This window comes from Muntiacus reevesi, chromosome 4 (assembly GCF_963930625.1).
Source record: "Muntiacus reevesi chromosome 4, mMunRee1.1, whole genome shotgun sequence".
In the NCBI taxonomy this organism is placed as follows: domain Eukaryota; kingdom Metazoa; phylum Chordata; class Mammalia; order Artiodactyla; family Cervidae; genus Muntiacus; species Muntiacus reevesi.
This window is the reverse complement of record NC_089252.1, coordinates 33,913,545-33,939,749: the sequence shown is the minus strand read 5'-3', so window position 1 is coordinate 33,939,749 and position 26,205 is coordinate 33,913,545. Positions and strand designations below refer to the sequence as shown.

At 41.4% G+C, this 26,205-nt stretch overlaps 1 protein-coding gene and 1 pseudogene across 1 annotated transcript; both read right to left on the bottom strand.

Annotated features, from left to right (window-relative positions):
• Window positions 1-196: 196 nt before the first annotated feature.
• Window positions 197-23,916, bottom strand: CLUL1 (clusterin like 1). Its single transcript, XM_065932236.1, has 7 exons — window positions 23,811-23,916; window positions 22,043-22,191; window positions 16,392-16,559; window positions 13,771-14,203; window positions 9,579-9,716; window positions 4,518-4,732; window positions 197-385 (listed from the first exon to the last, which is right to left on the bottom strand). Exons 1-7 carry the CDS (start codon window positions 23,914-23,916, stop codon window positions 197-199), a joined length of 1,398 nt encoding a protein of 465 aa, XP_065788308.1.
• Window positions 23,917-25,172: 1,256 nt separating this feature from the next.
• LOC136168063 (U6 spliceosomal RNA) lies at window positions 25,173-25,272 on the bottom strand (annotated as a pseudogene).
• Window positions 25,273-26,205: the final 933 nt, after the last annotated feature.

Sequence of the window (26,205 nt, the reverse complement as noted above, 5' to 3'; positions counted from 1 at the left end):
TGCATTCTATCAGGATTTTTTTTTTTTAATTTGTAAATTCAATAGGTAAAAACTGCTATCTTGTCTTAGTTTTCATGCCTTTGATTATTAATGAGGTTGAATATGTTTTCAAGGTATTCGAAAGTTAGTTTTGCCATTTTTCCCTTTTAAGAACCATCTTTTCCTATCAGCAAACATCCCTAATCAAACACTCTGCTTACCAAGAATTAAAATGTTCCTTAAAATGTTGTACAGCTTTGGCCAGCATGTAGCTGATGAAGTCGGAACTCTCAGCACTTTCTTCAAGAGGAATGGTGAGTGTGAAATTAGAGGAAGGCAGAATGCTTATGTCTATCATCTTTTCATCTTGTTTGGAGAAATTTCCTTCGTGAACACCTGGAACTACCTACGAAGCAGGATCATACAATAAAAGGTTACTAACTTTTAGCAGGCATTCAGGATTAATTTAATACCATGTTAATCAGGATAGGCTAGGTTGTGCCTGAGGAAGCAAATTAGCCCAGCATTCCAGTGACTTCATACAACATAATTTCTCTCTCGCTTATGTTACGCATCCCAGCACAAGGACTCTGAACCACCAAGATGCTCAAGACCCTGGTTAAGAGAGGAAGATCATGTCAGTGTGTGGTAGCACGTGTAACAACATATGGCTTTCTTTGTACCCTCAGTAGAGAAAGAATGCATAACCACATGCAGGCTCCTCTCTATCTCAGTCTACAAACACCTCTTCACTTTTGTTCACGTTTCACTGGGCAGATCTTAACACATGGCATCACTTAACTGCAAGAGAAGCTAGACGGTCTGCGTGGATGGAGTATTTGATGACTGCTCCTTCCCAGGTGGCGCTAGTGGTAAGGAATCTGCTTGCCAATGTAGGAGATGCAAGAGATGTGGGTTTGATCCCTGGGTGGGGAAGATGCCCTGGAGGAAGGCATGGCAAACCACTCCAATTTTCTTGCCTGGAGAATCCCATGGACAGAGGAGCCTGGAGGGCTACAGCACATAGGATCACAGAGTTGGACACAACAGAAGTGACAGCATACACAGGCTGTCTGTGCCACAAATGTTAATGTGATAGACCAAGTTTTGTACTGAGTTTCTGTAGCAAGTTTACACACACACTGGTTTTATGTGTAATTTTTTAAGAACCAGTCATCCAAAATGCATGTCATTTACTCTCTTAATGAGTTCTCAAGTGTATATATTTTGATTTAATTAAATGAAACTGTAATGACATGCAACTTGTAATCTAAAGAGAGTTATTTTGAAAATGTTTTCAAATATATCTCTTTATCAAAAAAACTAAAGCAAAATATTAAGAAGTCAAATAAAAATTGGTGATTTCTCGACTCTAGTTTATAAAGCTACCATAGCCTTCTTTTTTTTTTTTTTTTTTTGGTAATTAAATAAAACACATTGAACTAGACATAAAGCATTTGTGTCTATCTCAATAAATAATTATAATGTTAACACCTATGTAACTACAACCTAAAGCACATAGCTTTTTTCACCTGCTGGAATTTGTGTACTTTTTACAGAAGATTCCTCTTCAGTATGTGTTGTTTTATAGATTTGTACTTTCCATTATATGATGAACTAAGACTTGTCTTAAGAAAAATAACTTTTACAGGCAGTTCTGCCCAAGGATCCTGAAGAAGAGCTGTTTGGCCTTGAACCCCAGTTCTACCATTTACTAGCTGTGCGATCTCAGACAAGTTGTGTAACTTCTCTGTACCTTATCTGAAAATTTTGTAAAATAATTATACTCACCGTATAGGAACACTGAGGGTATTCAATTATGTAATACATGGGGAAAGTTCTTAGAACATTGCCTGACAAATAGTAAGTGCTTTTTAGTGGGAATTATTATTAGAAAAACGTATCACCGAAAATGATGTAATTTTATTTATATGGAGTTTTTTGTATGGAAATGCCTTTGTTATCAATATCAACAAAATTCTGTAAAGCAATTATCCTTCAGTTAAAAAATAAATACATTAAAAAATATCAAAAATTTTAATTAAATCAGTTAATGTTACTCAGAGACACTAGAATGGAAACAAATTGAAGCATAGAATGGAAATCTTGATGATGATAAAAGGAATTAAATATTGCTCTACTCTTCTAAAGGTTGAAAACACTATAATTTTTCTTAAAATTTTAGTTTTCCTCATTCCTTACAAGAATTTTTATCCTTAAACTAAAAGTCTATATTTGTGAGGATGAACACATATGTCAAAATATGTCGAATTATTTTATGCTCCTAGGGAATGATCTAGCTAATGAAGTAACAGGATTAGAGAGTCAGCAGGAATTGATAGTGGCTTTCAAAACCTTTTGACTATGGTCTGTGGTTACAAACAAGTTTGTTACCATGACTCAAAAACACATGTCTTAGAAAACAAACTTATGATAACCAAAGGGGAAAAGGGGGGGATAAATTAGAAATTTGGGATTAACAGATACAAACTACTATATATAAAATAGATAAACAACAAGGACCTACTATAGAGCACAGGGAACTACGTTCAATACCATGTAATAACCTGTCATGAAAAACAATCTGAAAAGAATATATATATAAAACAATAACTTTGCTGAAACTAATAACAATAACATCTGAAGCTAATGCAACATTGTAAATCAACTACACTTCAATAAAAAGAAAAGAGACAAAAAAGTCTTATGTATAATATGTGTGTGTGTGTGTGTGTGTGTGTGTGTGTTAAGTTGCTTCAATCATGTACGACTCGCTGCAACCCCATGGACTGTGACGACTCGCTGCAACCCCATGGACTGCAGCCCACCAGGCTCCTCTGCCCATGGGATTCTCCAGGCAAGAATACTGGAGTGGGTTGCCATGCCCTCTTCCAGGAGATCTTCCCGACCCAGGGATCGAACCCATGTCTCTTTTGTCTTCTGCACTGGCAGGTAGGTTCTTTACCACTAGTGCCCCCTGGGAAGCCCCGTATGATGTATCCACACATATAAACAGACATATGGAAATGAAAGTTCCATGACATACGCATCTGACTTATTCAATATGATGCACTCTAATTTTTTCTTCTCGTCTGTCCTGTTCCATTTTCTGTTTGTTTGTTTTGTTTTACTGTGCTGGTTGTGACTCTAAACTTATTTCTCAACCATTGACCACGTAGTTTGAAAGACAGTGATTCACTAGGATGCAAGATGTCGTAGGTCAGATTGCCAAGAAGCAGAGCCTCAGCGTCTGATACAGTGATTTATGAAGAGTGCTTTCAGGTAGAGTTTTTAAGGGGGTGAGGCAGGCAAGACAGAGAAGAGGGAGAAGCTAACCCAGGAAGTGGCTTCAGGTGAGCTCCAGCCTCAGCCTGATCCTGAAGGATAAGTGACTCCAGGGATAACCCTTTGGAGAAGGTTGCAGGGGTGAGCAGTTAGATCGGTCAGGGTAAGGCACTAACATTACATGCTGCACAAAATACTGCACCTCTGATAGCTCTGCCCAGTGATTTCTGAATCCAGGTCTTTTTAGGAGTCCACCAGTACCAACCTCATCAGAAATCACTAGCCTGGTGCATCGTGTATTAATGTCATACATGTGTGTGTGGAGTGGGGGAGCATTAGGAAAGCAGTTCAATCACTGTTTTATGTTATGCAACAGAAGTTATTGATGAGAAGTGGGAGACATGGTATAAGTGCAACTTAAGATGGCAATCTGATTATTCGTGAACATTAATATAAAAATGTATTTAATTTTCAAAGAAAGTCAGCAGCTCATTGTGTCAAAAGCTAGTGAGAGCTATAATTTACAGAGCTTTTGTTTTGGATAAGGAATCTACACTCATCACTTTACAGGCACCCATTTTCCAGGTGGAAAAATTTCCAGGTGGAATTTTCCCAAACTCACTCAGCTGTTAAGTTTCAGAGCCAGCTTTAGAATTCATGTTTCTTTACCTGAAAATCTTCTCTCTTAGAAACAATATTGGCCAGGTTTCTTCAAGGTTACCTGTTTCAGTTATCACACTATAGCTCTAGTTAGAATTAGCCATCACTGGGGGCTTCCCTGGGGGCTCCGTGGTAAAGAATCTGTCTGCCAATGCAGGAGACACAGGTTCAGTCCCTGATTTGGGAAGATCCCACGTGCCGCAGGGCAACTCAGCACGTGAACCACAATGACTGAAGCCATATGCCCTACGGCCTGTGCTCCTGGAGAAGTCACTGCCATGAAAAGCCTGTACAGCAAAAGCCCCAGCAGAGGCAAAAACAAATAAATAATAGTGTAAAAAAATAATAAAGTGCAGTATGATTAAAACAAAGAACTAGACATCTCTTGATTGGAAAATATTTTGTGTTTTAAGTTGATTTTCTCTATAAAGTGTCTTGTTTTCTAAAGGCTATGCACAAGTCAGCCTGAGTACAATCACAATGTATGAAAATCCTCCTGCAGCTTGTTTTCAAATTCAGATGGAATTAATAAGAAACAGAAAAATCAATGTGTGCACATGTAATCTCCATATCTGTTCTCGGCTCTCCATTACCTTTGTGAAACTGAAGATGTTCTCACTTCCTGGGGTCTGGCTGGCCAGCTCTGTTACCCAACCAAACTGCTCTCTCATCTTCTCCATCAGATATGTGGTGTCCTCCAAGTGATGCTGGGTCATCTGGAGCACCTGGGCGTACTGCTGATTGGATATGTTGACCAACTCAAGGGCCTCATCCGCCTTTGTGTACAGTTCAGGAACAGCGGGACAGTCTAGCAAAGAAGGAAGTAACAGAGTAAAGGACAAGGTCCGTGGGCTTTGGAGCTGGGTGGTGTAGATCTAAGGAGTAGTCAAGGCTGTATACTGTCACCCTGCTTATTTAACTTATATGCAGAGTACATCATGAGAAACGCTGGGGTGGAGGAAGCACAAATTGGAATCAAGATTGCCGGGAGAAATATCAATAACCTCAGATATGCAGATGACACCACCCTTATGGCAGAAAGTGAAGAAGAACTAAAGAGCCTCTTGATGAACGTGAAAGAGGACAGTGAAAAAGTTGGCTTAAAGCTCAACATTCAGAAAACTAAGATCATGGCATCCAGTCCCATCACTTCATGGCAAATAGATGGGGAAACAGTGGAAACAGTGGCTGACTTTCTTTTTCTGGGTTCCAAAATCACTGCAGATGGTCATTGCAGCTATGAAATTAAAAGATGCTTACTCCTTGGAAGGAAAGTGATGGCCAACCTAGATAGCATATTAAAAAGCAGAGACACTACTTTGTCAACAAAGGTCCGTCTAGTCAAGGCTATGGTTTTTCCAGTGGTCATGTATGGATGTGAGAGTTGGACTACAAAGAAAGCTGAGCACTGAAGAATTCATGCTTTTGAACTGTGGTGTTGGAGAAGACTCTTGAGAGTCCCTTGGACTGCAAGGAGATCCAACCAGTCCATCCTAAAGGAGATCAGTCCTGGGTGTTCATTGGAGGAACCGATGTTGAAGCTGAAACTCCAATACTTTGGTTACCTGATGTGAAGACCTGACTCATTTGAAAAGGCCCTGATGCTGGAAAAGATTGAGGGCAGGAGGCAAAGGGGACGACAGAGGATGAGATGATTGAATGGCATCACCAGCTCAATGGACACGGGTTTGGGTGGACTCCGGGAATTGGTGATGGACAGGGAGGCCTGGCGTGCTGTGGTTCTTGGGGTCGCAAAGAGTCGGACATGACTGAGTGACTGAACTGAACTGAGTATCGATTTAGGGGCTTCCCTGGTGGCTCAGTGGTAAAGAATCCACCTGCAATGCAGGAGACACAGGTTTGATCCCTGTCTTGGGAAGATCCCCTGGAGGAGGGCATGGTAAACCACTCCAGTATTCTTGCCTGGAGAGTCCCATGGACAGAGGAGCCTAGTGGGCTACAGTCCATCGGACCCCAAAGAAACCTACATGACTGAAGTGGCTGAGCACACACGCATGCATGCTCAGCAGCAAAAAGGAAAAAAAGATTGTGGATTTAAGTCCCAGCCCTTAAGCTTTCTGTTTTCAGTCTTTTTGACCACGAGTGAGTTTTCACTCATTTTGTACCTGGTGAGTTCTCAACCAGGTTCAAAAGGCATGAATGAAATAACTCCGTAAAGTGATCTCAGGGCCAACACACACTGAAGATTTAGCAAATGTGCCTTTTCCTTGTCTTCCTTTCCATAGCGTCTGTGAAGGTCATTACGGCTGCTCCCTGATACTCAGGTCAGGACACATGGGAGAGACTGCACTTCCCTGCCACCTGGATGTCGAGCGTGCCATCTTCAAAGTGATGTTGTCTCACTGTTTGAGGAAGCCTTTAAGAACGGTTCAGGGTTTATCATGCTCTCTCCCCTGACAGTGGAACTAGTTTTGCTCCATATGGTGGAGGCTCCATCCTGACACAGAGCTCTCAAACAAGCTGTAACTGACGAATCATAAACGGTATCACCAATTCAATGGACATGAATTTGAATCTGAGCAAACCCCAGGAGATAGTGGAGGACGAGGAGCCTGGCACACTGCAGTCCATGGAGTCACAAAGCGTCAGACTCGACTGAAAAAACTTAGCACGCATGCATGCACATACATTTGAAAAGTAATTCAAGAAAATATTTTGAAAACAAAGGGAGTCACAGTTAACAAGATATAGTATACATTTGAAAGGAGATCCAGATATTCTTTTAAAATGTCTTCGTTTGCAAGTTTAGCGTTGTTAACTTTTAAAATAGTGATGTAAATTTTCTTTAAATTATGGGGGGAGAAGTTGGTGACTTCCCTCATGATTTTAGGCAAGGAGAACTCTACAAGGGATTCTCATTTACTCTTTCAGAGAGTGGAAAAAGATTTCCCTAATATAAAGATGAAACTTGGTGTAAAACACAATCACGTGAGAAAGGAAAAGGTAGAACTATCTTTATTCACAGATGACATAGTCTTCTATACAGAAAAATCTTAAGGAATGTATTTTGTTGTTGTTGTTCAGTTGCTAAGTCATGTCCAACTCTTTGTGACCCCAAGAACTGCAGCAAGCCAGGCTTCCCTGTCCACGGTCTCCTGGAGTTTGCTCCAATTCCTGTCCATTAAGTTGGTGATGCAACCTAAACATCTCATCCTCTGCTACCCTCTTCTCCTCCTGCCCTCAGTCTTTCCCAGCATCAGGGTCTTTTCCAGAGTCAGCTCTTCACATCAGGTCACCAAAGTATTGGAGCTTCAGCTTCAGCCCTTCCAGTGAATATTCAGGGTCACACAGAAACTATTAAAAGTCATAAATCAGGAGGTTGTACTTACACATACTGTCAACTGATGACTGCTGTAGGTTTAGTTAAAATCCATCATCTCACATGTTAATAGATAAAATAAAAAGAAAATAAAATTCTCCTGGGATGTGAATTCTTAGGATTTACTCTTTTAACTTTCCTGTATATCACACAGCAGTGTTAGCTACAATCGTCATGTTGTACATTATATCCCAGTACTTACTTATCTTGTAACTGGAACTTTGTACCTTTTGACCACCTTGCTCTAATCACCTCCCCAACACCCCCAACACCCCCTCCCCATCTTCTCTATTATCTTGTGACAATCAGGGAGAGTTTATTCTTGAAAGTGTTTCACTGGATGTAAGGAAGTTAATGATACATCTGTGGGATGTTTGAATTGGACTATTCTTATAAGAGGTCAGTAGAAGGGAATGGCACCCCACTCCAGCATTCTTGCCTGAAGAATTCCATGGACAGAGGAGCCTGGTGGGCTACAGTCCATGGGGTCGAAAAGAATCGGACATGACTGGCCAACTAACACTTTCACTCACTTTCACATTAGTGTATACTTTTCTGTTATAAAAATTTCTGGGTCTGTATGCAACCTTGTAACTCTGACTTGAAGCAGAAACACTTGAATAATGAGAATCATGAATACTTCAGACATTTTACTTAATTCTTGAAACACCTGTGTAGCTATATTAATTTCGTTTTCCAGATGATGAAACAGAGGTGTGGAGAGTCACCTAGTGAGCAATTCTGAAGAAATAACACCCCCATCTGCTCTAATAAAAAGCTCGAGTTATATTTGATCTCTTGCTCCAATTCTTAGCCACACTTTTTAGAATTTCCTTCCCTTAAGGGCTTTGGTGAGGTAAAGAAGCAGAAGTAGAGAAATCAAAAGTTATTCTTGGCTTTAGTGAGAAAATCCATGTTGAGGCCCTAGTAGACGGGAAGTGACTTCAGCTGGGGAAGGGACTTGAGGGTCAGAGGAAAGTGAGAAGGGCCAGTGGAGATAATTTTTCTCCTGGAGAAGGAATGAAAGGTGGCTGTTGGTCAGATCTAGGATGTGACAGGCTCCTTGGGGCTTGTGAGAAGCCACTCAGTTCAGTTCAGTCACTCAGTCGTGTTGGACTCTGCGGTGACCCCATGGACTGCAGTGCACCAGGATTCCCTGTCCATCACCAACTCCCGGAGCTTGCTCAAATTCATGTCCATTGAATCGGTAATGCCATCCAACCATCTCATCCTCTGTCATCCCCTTCTCCTCCCACTTTCAATCTTTCCCAGCATCAGGATCTTTTCTAATGAGTCAGTTCTTCACATCAGGGGGCCAAAGTATTGGAGCTTCAGCTTCAGCATCAGTCCTTCCCGTGAATATTCGGGACTGATTTCCTTTAGGATTAATCTCCTTGCAGTCCAAGGGACTCTCAAGAGTTTTCTCCAACACCACAGTTCAAAGGCATCGATTCTTTGGTGCTCAGCTTTCTTTATAGTCCAACTCTCACATCCAAACATGACTACTGGAAAAACCATAGCTTTGACTAGACGGACCTTTGTTGGCAGAGTAATGTCTCTGCTTTTTTAATATGCTGTCTAGGTTTGCCTTAGCTTTTCTAATCTTTTAATTTCATGGCTGCAGTCACCATCTGCAGTGGTTTTGCTGCCCAAGAAAATTAAGTCTGTCACTGTTTCCATTGTTTCCCCATCTATTTGCCATGAAGTGATGGGACCGGATGCCATGATCTTAGTTTTTTGGATGTTGAGTTTTAAGCCAGCTACCTATATTTAAAAATTAAGTTGGCCAAAAATTTCATTTGGGTCTTTCCATAAGATGTTACTTAGGTATGAAATTTTTGGCCAATCCAATACTAAATCACTAAATACAGTTAGTAATTAACCTATCAACTGGAAGAAGTTAATGCCACTTAAACAAACAAAAAACTCACTTGACCAAAAATTTGCTTACACAATGTGAAGACTTCTTCCTGGGTATTTTTTTTCCTTTTTGCATTAAAAAGAAAATAATTGCCTTAATTTGCCCAGAGATCTCTTTTGTTCACTTGAGTGTTTGTTTGGTCCTTAACCATACATGTTTTTCAAGGGAAGAACAAGGGAGTTTAAAAAAGAGAAAAAGTGAGTTGACCTACTTTTGAATAATAAGAGTCTATAAACCTGCCCTGAGCAGATTGTTACTGAGTCCCCAGATTGTCACTGAGCTCATGAAAAAGTGCTCGAAGGTAAGTAAATGAATCCTCGAAGCTTGTGAAAGTGAGATTTTGACCTCGGATCAGAAGGCAATCGAAATCCTGAGAAAATAATAATCACTTACCTGCCCACAGATAATCCTGACATTTCTGGCATCTTGAATGAAATTGGAAACATTCCGACGAGTTCTGGTCAAGTTCTCCACACAGCCCTCTGCCCCGCACAGGCCACGTTGTGGAACTCTGTCCATCGTGAGCAGAATCTGCAAGGAACACAGCAGTTTCACATCAGTGTCATTAGAGAGTCTGAACTTAAAAGGCGTGGGTGCAATGGCATTTCTCTTTCTAACCAGCACTTTCAAAATCTTTGTTCTGTATTCAACTGCAGGAGGGCATACTGGTGCAACAAGATGCTAAGACAACTTGACATCTATTAAAAGTGAATATATCCCTTAATCCAGTAATCTCATTACTATTAAAATATAATATTAATATTACTACTAATCATTGCTCTTATTACTACTTGCCCTAATTCCAACCTCCCACACAGAGGTTCATGCAAATAATTTTATTTTCAGGAAGGAATCTTGAGGAATTATTAATAGTCACTATCTTTTGGAAGAGAGACTGAAAGGGGTGGGAGAAGGCAGCTTTCGTTTATTTTGTTCCTTTGAATATTTGAATGCTTTTAACTTCAGTGTGTCTTAGTTTTATCATTATTATTTCTGATGTCACTGGTGTTAACTAAATAGGAAATTATAAGCCACTTTTCTTTTTGGGCTTCTGTTAAAATTTTTTCTAGTAATTATCCTTGGCAGAGATAAGACGGTTGTATGGCATCACTGACTCAATGGACATGAACTTGAGCAAACTCCAGAAGATACTGGAGGACAGGGAAGCCTGTTGTGCTGCAGTCCACGGGGTGCAAAGAGTCAGACATGACTTAGCAACTGAACAACAGCACGTTTTATTTTTTTCAAGCTATAATTCAAATGTGTATTGGAGTTCCAGAGATATTAGAAATGTCTGCTTCTTAAACTAGATGTAGGTATTTACTTTATGACTGTTCTTTTTTGGCATTTCACATATATAATGTTGTGAAAAGTAGTTCAAAGATTTAGGAAAACATCTAAAGCAGATCTAAACATCTCTCTAAAGGTTCTAAAGAGAACCTTTTTTTGTTCTAGAAGAGTTAATCATCCATATAAAAATGATGATATAAAAAGGAGTGCATGTACAGAAAATTGATAGTTCCCAACTGTTTCACACTAGGAAAAACTTATTATTAATTGGCAACCTGATGATATTCTGTTACATTAAAACCTTGATGTTAAATAATGAAACATTCCATTTTGAGATAAGTTGTGAAGTTTACTGTTTAAAAACCTACCAGGCATTTGCTAGATCTTCTGGTGGGTAAAGCAGCACCCGCTTTGACTAGAGTACTAGTCAATTTTTCCCACTCCCTATAGATTTAGTGGCATCTCCTCTAGCCCCACAGAACCCCCATGAGTTCTACAGTAGAGCGTCTCTGCGCAATGTGCTGGTTCATTTTTGTCTTCTCTGTTAGTCTCTGAGTCCCTCTAGAGGAGGGATTCGGTCTTACCATCCTACTCATCCTAATCTTGTCATTCTTCTATACCTTCTTCTGTCATTTCAGTTACAACACGGGTGTATAATTGTCCACTGACCTGTTTTCCTTTCTCTGATGCTTAGCGCTCAGTTGTGTCCGATTCTTTTGTGACCCCATGGACTGTAAGCCCTCCAGGCTCCTTTGTACTTGGGAATTCTCCAGGTAAGAATACTGGAGTGGGTTGCCATGCCCTACTCCAGGGGATCTTCCCAACCTAGGGATGGAACCCAGGTCTCATTGTAGGTGGAGTCTTTACTGTCTGAGTCACCAACGAAGCCCTCCTTTCTCTAAAATGAACTCCTAAAGTCGGGAACTATGTCATCTGCATCATAAGCTACTCTTATCTTATTTGCAGCATCTAGATTAATACCTGCTACATTCAGGGGTGGTGAATTTTAGGTCTGTATGACAGCCATTCCGCATTCTATTCCCATGGCAGTGACCCATCACCTCCCTTCAGCCATGCCAACACAGAGCCTCAGGGCCCCCTCTAGGCAGTTACTTCCAGTAAATCATCTGTTCTCCCAGCTTGCCTGTTTGTTCCAGGGGAAAATTAAAGACAGCAACATTCCCCAGGGCAGGATTAAAACCCAGATCAGCTGGCCCCCAGCGCTGTGTGAACCTACCATACTACACAATTTTATCGAATCTTGTTGTTTAGTGTCTTAGTCGTGTCTGATTCTTTTGTGACCCCATGGACTGCAGCCTGCAAGGCTCCTCTGTCCTGGGATTCTCCAGGCAAGCATACTGGAGTGGGTGGCTATTTCCTCCTCCAGGGGATCTTCTGGACTCAGGGATCAAACCCACATCTCCTGCTTGTCCGGCAGATTCTTCACCACTGAGCCCCTAGGGAAGCTCACTCAGCACGTTATTGATGAGAGGCATGTAATAGTTTCCTACTGCTGTTGTAACCGATTCCACACATTTAGTGGCTTGAAACAACATGGATTATTTTACAGTTCTGTAGGTCAGAAGTCTGAAATGGGACTCAGTGGGCTAAATGAGAGTGTTGGCAGGGCTGATCTTTTCTGGAGGCTCTGGGGGAGCATCCATCTCCATGTCTGTCTAGTTTCTGGAGGCTACCACCTTCCTTGGCTCCTAGTTCCCTTCCTCCATTTTCAAATCCAGCAAAACAGGGCCAAGTCCCTCTCACTCTGCCATTTCTATCGATGCTTTTCTGCCTCCTTTTTCTACTATGAAGAGCTCTTGTGATCTCACTGGTGCCACCTGGACAACCTCAAATACTCTCTCCGTTTTTTTTTTTTTTTTTTTTTTTTTTAAGTTTAATTTTTATTTATTTATTTGTCTTTCACCAGGTCTTAGTTGCAGTACATAGGATCTTCATTGCTGAGTGCAGGATCTTCATGCCGGCATGAAGGATCCAGTTCCCCGGTCAGGGACCAGACTCAGGCCCTCTACACTGGGAGTGAGGCGTTTTAGCCACTGGAGCACCAGGGAAGTTACACTCTCCCTACTTTACGGTCGACTGATTGGCAGCCACGATTCCATCTGCAGGCTTACTTTCCCTCGGCCATGTAACTTAATATTTTCACAGGTTCTGGGGATTAGGATGTGAGTATCTTTGGAAAGGGACTTCCTGGTGGCTCAGATGGTAGAGAATCTGCCTGCAATGCAGGAGACCGAGGTTCCATCCCTGGGTTGGGAAGATCCCCTGGAGAAGGAAATGGCAACCCATTCCAGTATTCTTACCTGGGAAATCCTATGAACAAACAGCAGGATTTCTGGAAGGAGCTTGTTTTATTTTTCATCAAAGAACACACTTGTCCTTGGCCTAATGGTCCACAGAGATAAGTTCAAGGAAACATATATTCTACCTGTGTCCACAAAACATCTCTCATTTCTGAGATGCTGGGTCCCACCCACTCCACAGAAACCCAAAGAAGGAACCTCCTTCTGTGTTACAACATAAAGCAGGGCCTTCCTTGGTGGTCCAGAGGCTAAGACTCTGCGCTCCCAATGCAGGGGGCCTGGGTCCAATCCCTGGTCAGGGAACTAGATCCCACAGGCTGCAACTAAGACCCAGTGCTGCCAAATTAATTTAAAAATATAAAGCAGGATTGTTTTTCCAACATAGAATATCAGGGGGTAGGAGTGGTACTGGTAGAAGGCGAATCTTAAAAGTTACAGAAGTTTCTATTTCTGTAGTTTTGGGTTTGTCTATGAGCACTGAATCTGACCTTGTGCACAAATGTTGTGATTTAAAGAATTACAGTAGCGATGCAGAGGAGGCCATGGAGGGCCCTAAATGTGACCTGGTTTTATATGGCACTAAAGCGTCTTCCTTAACTGGGAGCTGAGGAGCCTGGACTGATTTTAAAGAAACTTCATGATGTTCAAGCAGAATAGAGCTGAATGTCTGCCTGAGTTTTAATAAAGAAGGCTACCATCTTTTTGAAGTTCTCACCAGCATTTTCTTTGTCAGCTTTGAACATTTGCTTTAGAAAGAGAAAACAGCCGTACAAAGCTCTTGACAAAGATGAGAGAGGGCTGGTGCTTGGGAGACCTCAGAGTCTCTTCTAAGAGGCTATGAGACTTTGATTATCCATTAACCACCACTCTTGGAAACATGGTAGGATGACTTAGAAACAGTTACCATTTCCAAAGCTAAATAAAGCTTAACTTCAGTGTAGATATCTAAGTAAAAATAATCTTTTAATACTTGCCTTTGTCTTGTTTGGGTAAGTCCTCAATGGCCTTCAGCATCTCTGTAACTGTTGAGCTGACACTTTGATAAACAGAGAGGCTGAAATTACAAAACAGCTGGAAGAAGCTGGGAATGTCCCAACTCTGCATAGGATGTGCCTTTTTTGCTGGCTCTTTGGATAAAGCTGGAAAAAAGTAAGGCTCCACGGAGTCTGTGTCTGACATAAAGTATGACTGAAAAGCCAGGTCAAATTCTTGTTGCATCTGTTTGAAGACGTGAAAGCTCATGTTATAGAGAAATCCTACATCCACGGTCAGCTGGCTGAACACATTCTCTATCTGCGTCAGCTGTACGTCTTCCTCAGTGAATTTCTCACCAACAGGGAGCTCTTTTTCTTCATCTTCATGGAAAGGAAACAGAAACTGATATATCTTCCGGAAAACCCGTTCAACCTATGGGGCGGGGTGGGGGACAGAAATGAAATAAGTGTATTTTCTTCCAGAACTATTTTTTATTGTAAACTTTTAAGTCAGCTTACAGAAATCATTCCAAATCAAGAACAATCCTGGGCAAACTAGGAAAAGGTGATCCACTTTAAGATCACTTACTAACACTCATGTACCTGGCGTTGGGGCTGCCCAGTGGCTCAGTGATAAAGAATCCGTCTCAATCCAGAAACCACAGGAGATGCAGGTTTGATCCCTGGGTCAGGAAGATCTTCTGGAGGAGGGCATGACAACCCACTCCAGTATTCTTGCCTAAAGAATCCCATGGACAGGGGAGCCTGGGGGGCTACAGTCCATGGGGTTGCAAAATTAGCACGCACGCACGCACCTGGCTTTGACTTTGATTATGGAAATAGGGTCTGAAATTCCTCGTGGCTTCTGTTTCCCTACCGAAAGACCTAAGAAGGCCAAGTTTTCAATACTGTTGACAAGCCACAGCCCTTATGTTCTGGTGGTGCTTGGCATGCGTGGTTTTAGACCATGTTGATTGCCTGAAAACTGTGAAGGCTCCCATCTTTCATTTCTGCCTTAGTGTCTTAGGTTTTTTTCCCCACTTAAGTGGGATGTTATTAGTGTCCTCCTACTCTCCTTGGTCTCATGCTTTTAAACTGGTCCATGGAAAAGAGAAGATCAATACATTTGCACTGAACTATGGATGGTTTTTGTTGTGGTGGTTGTTCAGTTGCTAAGCTGTGTCTGACTCTGCAATAGATGCTTAATACATCTAAATAGGTTACTTAGGGATGTTACATATTACCAGTGATCAAAGCCCTCCTTGGCTGCAGTCCAAGGAATGAAGCTCTAATTATAGAATTTCTTACTCAGAGGGAGATCTTCCAGGAATCACACCATGTTCTCCTCCATCTTTGTGATATGTAAGTTCATTCCAGAACAGAGCTGCCCTTGTATGAAAGTGCTGTGACCATGTTGTGTGTTTTGGAACATAACAACCATCGAATATCACTGCTGGAACACCACCATCCACCCCCCTACCCCTGTTCTGTTCAAAGAGTTCTCCAGGAATTCTTAGAGGACTCATGCCCTTCTCAAAAAGTAATCTGGGTGGATCATCTGCCTCTCCCTCTGTCAGCGTCTGTTAACCTGAATCCAGACACAGAAACAATAAATTTAAAGGTCCAAGAAATTGTCCTAAGGTTACACAACTATCACAGATAGGAATGGTCCTCAAAGCTCATGACTTCCACCCAGTGCTCATCCAACACATTCTGCTGTATCCGAGACTGGCTATAAAACTAGAGCAGATGCGATTAACAGTGGAGGCAAATGAACTTGGCATATGAATTATCCTAGGGGTTTCTCCCTCTGTAATTGGGGATGGCACTGCCAAGCCAAGAACAGACTCTAATTAGTGCATGCTCTGACAGGGAGGAGAATTTCACTGTGCTTCATACTCAGCCCACTGCTTCAAGGGGGAGAGCCAAAAGCAGAGGAGCTTTTTATGGGTCAGAGCTCATCCTATTCAGGTCACCACACTCTGTGATTCTCTCTGCCCAGAAGAGAGCCCAAAGGGACAAAAAAAGAAAACACACCAGTCCTACAGGACATAGATTGAGATAAAGGGGCCATGAATATGGGCACGTGTGTGTTTGTGCACACGCATGTGTGTGCTGCCACAAGAAGGCAAGCCCATTGAAGGAAAGATTCAGGAGGCAGAGAATGCCTTCAAAGGTCTGGCCTCCAGAGAAAAAAAATCAAAGCAGGTTGAAATCAGAAACTATAATACTATTACTCAGAATGTAATTCGGCAAACATTTATTGAACACCTACAATGCTTAAATGAAGGCAGATAAGATACGGTTCCTGCCCTCATAGAGCTTACAATCTAGCATGAATAGGTTCACAAATAACAAATACAAGGCACAAAGAGGGTATTTCTGAGAGATACACACAGTGTCATGAGAGGGGGGACAAACACTGGGTGTCTGTTCTAACTTATAAATTACATATCCACAGGTGGTTCATACAGAAATATGAATGCTAGATTCCAAGTTGCACAAGGCCAATATCAGATCAGTCATCACTATTCTAAATATTAACATAAATTACTTCAAAAAAGTAAACTGAAGCAGGTACCTTAAGAACTTAGCAATCTTGAGTTCTGCTTTTCCCTTACCGTGGTTTTCATAGAGGACCAACTGCTTTGGCAGGTTGTATAAAATCTCATGCAGTCACTTTCCAGGCAGGACTTGCATTCACCCCAGGAATCCATCAAAGACACCTGGCATAGCCTTTCTTCCTCTTCTAGATGTTCTTGAACTTCATTCACAAGCTTCAGGGCCTCCTAATTAAAAAGTAGAAACACACACCCGATTTCCATTTCATGACTTTGTGTGCTATACCTTAATTGATTTCTCACTTTACAAAATGTGCGTATTCTAAACTATACCTCATTTCCGCTACAAATGAGCAGCTGATAGATTTACCCGGAAGCTTTCAGTTCAGTTAAGAGAACTGATCCCTTCTGAAAACTGGACACTTCTTATCCACCTGTTTATTTATACATTTAACAGCTGTTTATTGAGAGTTTGCTATGGGATGGGCATTTGCTGCTCATGAGTAAACCAGCAACAAAGGCACAGCCCTTGCTCTGCAGAATGCCTAATTGATCTGCTTACTTGTCTGTCTTCACTTCTAGCCCTTGGAGGAGGTGAAGATGGGATTTGAAGGCTGACAAAGTTGACACATTTATGTCCTTCATTTATGCTGCCTTCAATCTTCTGCCTTTAATTTGCTCTTAAACACTGCCAGAAAGCACAACTCTGGGGCATCACATCCAGTCCTCGCAGTGAGTTGCATTCTAATGGCAGAGATGCTGCGTTCTCAGCAGCCTTCTGTTTCCCGTCCATATTCAGAGCACGCCCCCTGGCGGTGCCCGCTGTACTCGACCAGGTCCCACCCAGGAGAGGTGACACCGGTCCGGAGAACGTCAACCCCGCCCCCAGAGCTCCCTGTCAAGCCAGCATCCCGTAGACCACCCCCCCAGGCCTGCCTGCAAGAGGGGACTCTGCAAACCGGCTCCCTCCAGGCCTGAGAAGTAGCTCAGGGGAGTTAGAGGAGCTAATAGACTCGTCCATAAGAGGAAAGCCTTAGAGTTGATGGCGACTCCCTTAAGCGGAAAAACACAGGTAGCACAGTTTCTAAAACCAATTTGGTGCATGATTTTACCTACTGGAAAAGAAAAACATAAGCACCCCTTCCTGGCATATTAAGCCCAAAGAGACACCTGGGCACCGACGATTTCCCACATATCTGCTAGGCTCGGAATTTTCGTCTCTCCTAGTGGCAGAATCCTGGGGTTGAGGCAGCTGTTCTTTGCTGCATGCCATAAAGGAAGCCTGGCCGGGCCCCAAACAAACCTCGTGATCTAGACAGGCTTAACCTATCTTTTGGGGCTTTGCGGAACAATTATGGAATCCTGCAACTTCTCAAGAAAGCTTGCTCCACCAGGGGAGGAAACAATACCACTCAAATTTTCTCAGTCTTTTTTAAATATTATGCTCATTGTCACTGTAAACCCAAATCCCCAGTATTTCCAATTACAAACTACCCTCACTGTGGACCCATGGGCAAATTATTTAATCATCTCTGAGCCCATTTCCTTTGTAGCAAACCGGAATACTTGTAGGATCTACTTCTTAAGTTTTCATATTGAGATAAGCAAGCAAGTCACCTAGCCTGTAATCATCTGATTTGCTTTCACTTACCTCCAAGAGCATAATGAAAACCAACGGCCAAATCACGTGGCCCAAGATTTGGTAGTGAACTATTGCCCCGGAGGAAGTAGGTCTCTGGTTTAGGAATGTCCTGTCCAAGCCCTCTGCTTCCTCCAAATGTCCCACCCAGTGATAGATTTCATGTTTAGAGTTGTCTTCCTGCAGTTCAGTTTATCAAAGTCGCACCCAAACCTGGATAGGGGTGTGTGGTGTGGAATCACTTGAAGGGCTGCTTTAGGGCTTCCCACTTTAGTAAGAGGAAGCTTTAGATGCTCCCACTAATATAAAATTGGGCTTCCCAGGTGGCGCTAGTGATAAAGAACCTGCCTGCCAATGCAGGAGACGCAAGAGGCATGGGTTCAATCTCTGGATCTGGAAGATCCCCTGGAGAAAGAAAGGGCAGCCCACTCCAGTAGTTTTGCCTGGAGAATCCCATGGACCAGAAGAGCCTGGTAGGTTACAGTCTGTAGGGTCACACAGAATCAGACACAACTGAAGCACAGACGTACATAAACAGGGAGAAGAAAAGCTGAGGAGAGGGACTGAGATCATGCCCGGTCACCCGAGGATGGATGGAGTTTTTTTTCTGGGAGAGTGGGGTTGTCCACTCCATATCTGACTATTCGTAATTTATAATTTATGAAAAGTATCCTTTACTTTAGGTTTAAAATCATTTAGGAAGGGAGACTTTGGGTTAAACAGATTTTTCCTTTTTAAAGTGAATTTTTGGCAGTTCAGCGGTTAAGACTCCATGCATCCAATGCAGGGGGTGTGGGTTCTGTCCCTGGTGGGGGAACTAAGACCCCACATGCTGTGTGGCATGGCCAAATAATGAGATAAATTTGAAAAAAAAAAAGAATTTTTATGAGTGCCCATACCTTAAGAGTATAATACAATGATTAAAAAAAATAGAATAAATAAGTCTTAAGAAATAATAAAAATTTTACTAGCTTCTGAGATTCTACAGCATCAGAAATGGAACTAACACTTGCTGACCTCACACTGAGCTTTCTTTTCATAGTATGTGCTGCCTCCTTGGCTCACGAGGAGGCCAGAGAAAAGGAGAAAAACAGAAAGTCCTAGGTCCCGCAGGCACAGCGCCAGCTCACTTTCTCCTGGGTCAGTCATGACAGGGTTGGGTTAACACATTAATTAACATCTCAAAACTCAGTTTCCTTAGCTGTAAAATGAAAATGATGGTTTACCCAGACGCTGGAAGGATGTGATAATGTGTTTTATAAGGGCCTGTAAATGATATCTAGTGTGGTTATTCTTGGTGGTCAGACTCATGAGCCCACCAGGGAAGAACCTGGCTTAGAGGAGCGTCCCCATTTCTTCATAAGGAGCAGGTTTTGATTTCCTCAAGGTCTTTTGCTGGCTGCTGAAAGGAAGGAGGGTTTGCAGCTGTTGTTCAAGCTGTCTCCTCACCAGGGACCCTGTGTGGCTACAAAATCAACCCGCTGGCGACAGGCTGACTGTAGCTCTGAGGTCACAGCCTGTGACATAGCCCCGCTCCAATGGCTGAGGGGACACCCAGTGGCTACTGTGAATGCCAGGACCTCCCTGGAGCTGGTGCGAAAGTGTCAGTCGCTCAGTCATGTCCAGCTCTCTGTGACCCCATGGACTATAGCCCACCAGGCTCCTCTGTCCATGGAATTCTCTCCAGGCAAAAACTACTGGCGTGGGTAGCCCTTCCCTTCTCCAGGGGATCTTCACAATCCAGGGACTGAACCCGGGTCTCCTGCATTGAGGGCTGATTCTTTACTATCTGAGCCATTAGGGAAGTCTTGGAGCTTGGTGATTCCCACCTTTATAGATCTAGGTCTAGAGAGGAGATATTAGAACTTCTATTTATTTTTTAATTTAAAAATAAACTATGGGGAGTTGTTTAATGGGTACAGAATTTTGGTTTTGCAGGAGACACAAGTTCAATCCCTGGGTTTGGAATATGCCCTGGAGAAGGAAACAGCCACATACTCCAGGATTCTGGCCTGGGAAATCCCAAGGACAGAAAAGCCTGGAGGGCAACAGTGCAGGGGGTCTCGAAGAGTCAACATAACTTCGTGACTAACAAAACAAAAAGAGTTTCGGTTTTGCAAAATGGTAAGAATTCTGGAGCTTGGTTGCCCAACAATGCAAATGTACTTAATACTATTGAGCTGTACTCCTAAAAGTGGTTAAGATGGCAAATTTTGTGATATATATTTTACCACAATTAAACATTTTTTCATGAAAATGAAGTTTAAAAATGTGGAAGATCTGGGTTGGGAGGGATCCCTCCTGGAGTAGGGCATGGCAACCCATTCCAGTATTCTTACCTGGATAATCCCCATGGACAGAGGAGCCTGGCAGGCTGCAGTCCATGGGATCGCAAAAAGTCGGACACAACTGAGCGTCTAAGCACAGTACACACTCCCAATTTTAAAATTTAAAATACTTTGCAGATTATTTTTGTTATAGTTTTGCCATCCTCTTTGATTTAAGGGCATGTTGGAAATAAATTTTTAAAAATTTTAACTATTCTGAGTGTGATGTTAATGGTTATTACCATTAAACTATGAGCCATGCAATGTCTATAGTTTAAAAATGTATTGAGCTTTATATTGTAACACATGAACAGTTTTTAATATGGCCCATGGTTGTCTGAATATAATGTATATTCTCCATTGATAAGATATATAGTTTAGACAGAAACTATTAAGTAAAGGTACATGAATTAAATTGATGAGGCTAATATACTATTTCACAGGCACTGGTGCTCATGTCAGGCCATTGCATGTGGCCAGCTGTTTGTGAGGACCCTGGGGAAGAGGGACCCTGTATATTCCAGAAGCATGGACACTGGTTGCCTCTGTTGACTTGGACCCAGTTGCAGTGAATTGCCATTTAAGAGGATTCAGGTAAATGAGGGCTTCCCAGGTGGTGCTAAAGATAAAAATCTGTCTGCCCATACAGGAGATACTATAACAGATGTGGGTTCGAACCCTGGGTCTGGAAGATCCCCTGGAGTAGAAAATGGCAACCCACTCCAGTATTCTTGCCTGGAAAATTCCATGGATAGAAGAGCCTAGTGGGCTCCAGTCCACAGGGCTGTAAAGAGTCAGATGCGACCCAATGACTGAGCACAGGCAAATGATGGATTTTAACTACTTTAAACTAAACTAGTCCTCACTGAAAGGGCAGGAGAATTTAAAAGATTCTTGAAAAGAAAATAACCAGCAGATTAAAAAGTATGAATAACTTCTGCTCAGGTAGGTAAGAAATAATGGCAGGGCTAACACTTTTTCATTTACTTTGTTGGCCTTGTGTCAGTAAAATGATGGTCTAAACAGATTTGGCAATAAGCAAAAATTTTTTCAAAATATGTAGAAAATTATTTGAAATATGGATTTATATCCATCCACCCAAGCTAAAGACAAACCTGAAGTGTATTCTGTGCCTTGAGATAATAATGGTAGCAATTTATGTATCTAATTTATAAATAAATGAAAATGCATATATTCAGGAGTGGATGCTAACAATAATTACAGTAATAAGAATGGAAAAGAAAAAAACTTTTGTAGGCCACTGATCTGGCCAAAAACTTTCAAACATTTTTGATTTGACTTTCCAACTCAAAAGGCACCATTAAGCACTTTTAAGAAAGTAGCATTTCCCAAACAGCGTTGAATCCTGAATTTGGAGTCTTTCAAAGGCCTAATCTGTGCTCGCTTTGGCAACACATACACTAAAATCAAAGTCCTAATCTACAAGGAATATGTTCTTTGAAGAAATTTGAAAGTTCCTTTAAAGTATTCCTCCAATAGGGTGGATTTCCAGAAAAACTATGATAAGGGTAAATAAATAATTTCTCCACTGCATTCAGATGTGCACTATTTATGGTCCAGACATATCTCTGAACAGGTTTTGTTTTTGTTTTTTAGGCTGCACCGTTCAGCATGCAGGATCTTAGTTCCCTAACCAGGAATCAAACCCGTGGCCCCCGGTGTTGGGAGTGAGACATCTTTACCAGCGGATGTCCCAGGACAGGTATGATTTTCAATGACTGTACCTGCTTTTCTTCTCTGCATTTCTTCAGGGTTCTCATTAGCTTGCTATGTTCCTCCTCTCTTCTTTCCATCAGGATTTTCATCTGCTTCATGCCAATCAAAGCCTTCTTCACCTCTTCATCTACATCTATCTCCCCAGCCTTGGAAAAACCTAGAAGATTATGTTGTAGTTTTTCCCTTTAAGATCTGATCAGATTATAGTGTATCACAATACAGTGAGTTCCAGCCATTAAAAAGAATGAAATAATGCCATTTGCAGCTACATGGATGGACCTACAGAGTGTCACACTGAGTGAGGGAAATCAGACAGAGGAGAAATATCATGTGGATATCCCTTACATGGGGAATCCAAAGAGAAATGATACAAGTGAACTTATAAAACAGAAAGAGGCTTAGAAAACGAATTCATGGTTGCAGGGAGTTTGGGAAGGTCAGGTACACACTGCTATATTTAAAATGGATAACCAACAAGGACCTACTATACAACACATGGAACTCTGCTCAATATTGGGTGACAGCCTGGATGAGTGGGGGGTTTAGGGGGAGAATGGGTACATGTGTATGAATGGCTGAGTCCCTTTGCTCTTCACCTGAAACGACCACAGCGTTGTTAATCAGTTATACCCCAATACAAAAGAAAAAGCTTAAAGTTTTGTAATAATAATAACAGAAAGAATACAATGACTTTACCAGTTTTTCATGTCCCCCCAATAGAGGCTTAATTGTTTTTTATTGCATCAGACTCCAAAAGCACATCACCAGGCTATCAGCTACCACGTGGAGGGGGCTACCCGCCCCCCACCCCACCCCAAGGGAAGTACCTTCTGTTCTTCACTTCTGAGCTTCCAGCCAAGTCAGAGTTCATTTAACCCCATCTTATCGTTCTCCTCAGAGCCTGTTTTCATTTATCCAATTTTTTTTTCTTTTCCTTAAAACTCAAGTGTGTTTGTATTAGAAGAAAACATTGAATTTTCTTCACAGATAATTTATATTAAATGCCCAACTGGGAACCTCAAACAGAGAGAACAATTTCCTTTTCTTTCAGCTTCAATTACCTTCCCAGGAGGCATCAAACCTAGAAAGTATCTGGTATAATGCAAGATTCTTTAATAACCTCCTGGATGTCTCTAAAACCCCTTTAGTAAGCCTTTAGTGAGCATGAAATTCATCGTTTGTCATACTCTTTTCGCAATAGCCAACGTGGCTGCCAAAGGAGCTTAACCTGGCCTCCAAATTTATTTACAGATCCCCAAAAGGAACATTTAAACTAATTTATTTTTCTAAGATAGACACCCAAAGCATATCTAGTCAAACAAAGGCTCCAAGTTAATGAGCACAGACCAACCAGATTAGATGTCGCTCTAACCCATCCTTTCACGGTCTCACGAATAACTGCACGGATGACTTTAATTGTTTAAATGTTTCAAATGCTAGCAAAGAATTTCACTGTTCGTTAAAACCGTGCTCAGAGGACACCAAACATCTGGATGAACCCAAGTCGTGCAGCCTAAGACGTTGGCAAGTTTTATCTCTGTGATGGCGAACATCTGGAACTGTGAACCGTTCTCAGAGACACAATTGGAATTTTCTATTTTTACCCAGATGTTTGGCGTCTTGTCTACTTGGCTTAAGAGCCTGGAGAACGTCTCCCTGTGAAACTAGAGGGCGTTCTGAATACGGTTATCTCTCAACTGTAAATCACAGTGAGTGCCAGCAGGACATGGAAACAGGCAAACGGGACACAGTGCAGATAAAGAAACCAAACGTTACCCTTCGGGTCTTCATGGATAGAAGTCTTGTCCTTCCAGGTAGGTGCACAGTGACACTCTTTCAGCCACAGCAGATACACGATCAACGCCAAGAGAGGCAGCTTCATGTCTCCGCTGTGACTGCAAAGGAAGAATAAACCTGTATCGAATGCCTTCGGTTTAGTTCTGTGGGCATCAATTGAAAACACATGGTGATCCAAAGCATTTTTCTGTCGATTTTTCTTTATGACTTTAGACAATGTATGCTGATATGGTTGAGACATAAGGAAACTTGAAATCTAAATAAATTCTTTGAAAAAGAAAACCCAAGTCCCTCTTTTGTTTGCATTCTTCATGGCAGTTAAATAAGGTCTTCATCTGAAGCATTTGAAATTTAAGGCAACCAAAAGTACGGATCCTGGCCCCATAGAATCCATAGAATCCAGACTTCATTTTATTTCCTTGTCAACAATAAACAGCCCCAAACACAGAATTAGCTACGTCAGAGGGGATTGTTTTTTCCCCAAAATTCTGAGGCCATAAGTAATTTTTAACCTAGACAGTTTACTACTTTTTTTTTTAATGAAAGCAAGAACCCCTCAGATTTTTCTCATACATCTTATAAAACCCATCAGATAAATGAATCATACACAAATTTTTTTCTTGTCAGATAATAAATTTCTTTTTATATAATTAGTTGTAAACATTCCTAATAAAAACATATGCTTTCACAGTTATATCTTATAGATTATCTTAACTCCTCCCAAAAAGGATATTTATATTTATATTTATATTTATATATATTTGTTATTTTGGAATAAAAAACAACCCTATATTATTTAATCCACATTTGGAATGTCTTTTTAAAATACTAATAGTTACAAAGCTATCACATTTTACATCTAGAATTATCAATTGAGCTAATTCTTCTCTTTCTGTTAAGACCCTTTCAGTTTAGGGTTGGTCACTCATTTGTGTACGACTCTTTGTGACCCCATGGACTGTAGCCGGCCAGGTTCCTCCGCCCAAGGGATTCTCCAGGCAAGAATACTGGAGTCAGGAGTCATTCCCTTCTCCCGGGGATCAAGATCCTGTTTACCAAATAAAATTTTAACATATTTACCACTAACTTTGCAGGCTCTCCCCAATGAGGTTGCCACCAGCTTCTGCAAGGACCTTCACTTTCCTCTGATTTAATGTTTGTCTGTGTCAGGGATTTAAACTTGTTCTATTAATTTGATGACACAGCTCTTAATCCTATTAACCTAGCATTGTGAGATTAACAGTATGGTTTAGAATGTGGTAGGGTCTCAAAAGAAACACTAGAGGGCGGGCTGTCTACATGATCAGGAACAGTGACCTTGAGCTACTTTACACATTTTTTTTTAATATGGAATTCTTCATGCCTTTGGGTGTCATCCTTGTACAGGGGCCATGCCTCTGTGTTGTTCCAGTGTTTGTATGTGTGTTGCCAAAACAAACACACACAGATATGTTTGATAAGACTCATTAAAGCCTTAGAAATATTTTTTTTAATTGGAAATTTTTTCTGTATATCGTCTTACACGGGCTTCCCAGGTGGTTCAGAGGTAAAGAATCCGCCTGCCAATGCAGAAGACGCTGGTTCCATTCTTGGGTTGAGGAAGTCCCCTGGAGGAGGAAATGGCTACCCATTCCAGTATTCTTGCCTGAAAAGTTCCACGGACAGTGGAGCCTGGTAGGCTACAGGCCTTGATGTTTCAAAGAGTCAGACATGACTGAGCACGTGTGTGTGTGTGCGTGTGCGCGCGCACACACACCCCTTCATATATAGGTCAGACAAATTTCCTTTTTGGAAGTGTAAGGAATAATGTGAAAAAAAGTAAGAAAATGCTTAGATAAAACGTTTTGAGATAACTAATAAGGACCTACTGTATTGCACAGGGAACTCTACTCCTTATTCTGTGATGACCTATATGGGAATAGAATCTAAAAAAGAGTGGGTATATATACATGTAACTGATCCTCTTTGTTGTATAGCAGAAACTAACACAACATTGTAAAACAACTATACTCCAATAAAAATTAATTTAAAAAACATTCTGAAGATTATTTACATAGTTGTTTGGCATTTTAAAAAACACATGCAAACATTTTAACTAGATGAAATGATAACATCTAGCATATAAAGAGTGTAATAGGTGAGCATTTCACTACAATATACTAACTGATTAGCTGAACTAAATTTTCAGCAAATGATTCTTCTAAAAACAATTAGAGAGTCACCACAGCAGCTACTATAGTCTGGACCCCTGGCTGCTGAAATCTCAAGATTGTCTTGGGGTCCCTTTCCCAAGTGTGGAGGTATTCAACTTATTGATGCTTATAGCTTGGACTTACTGATCACTCCTAATTGATGCTCAGTACTTTGCAGCAGG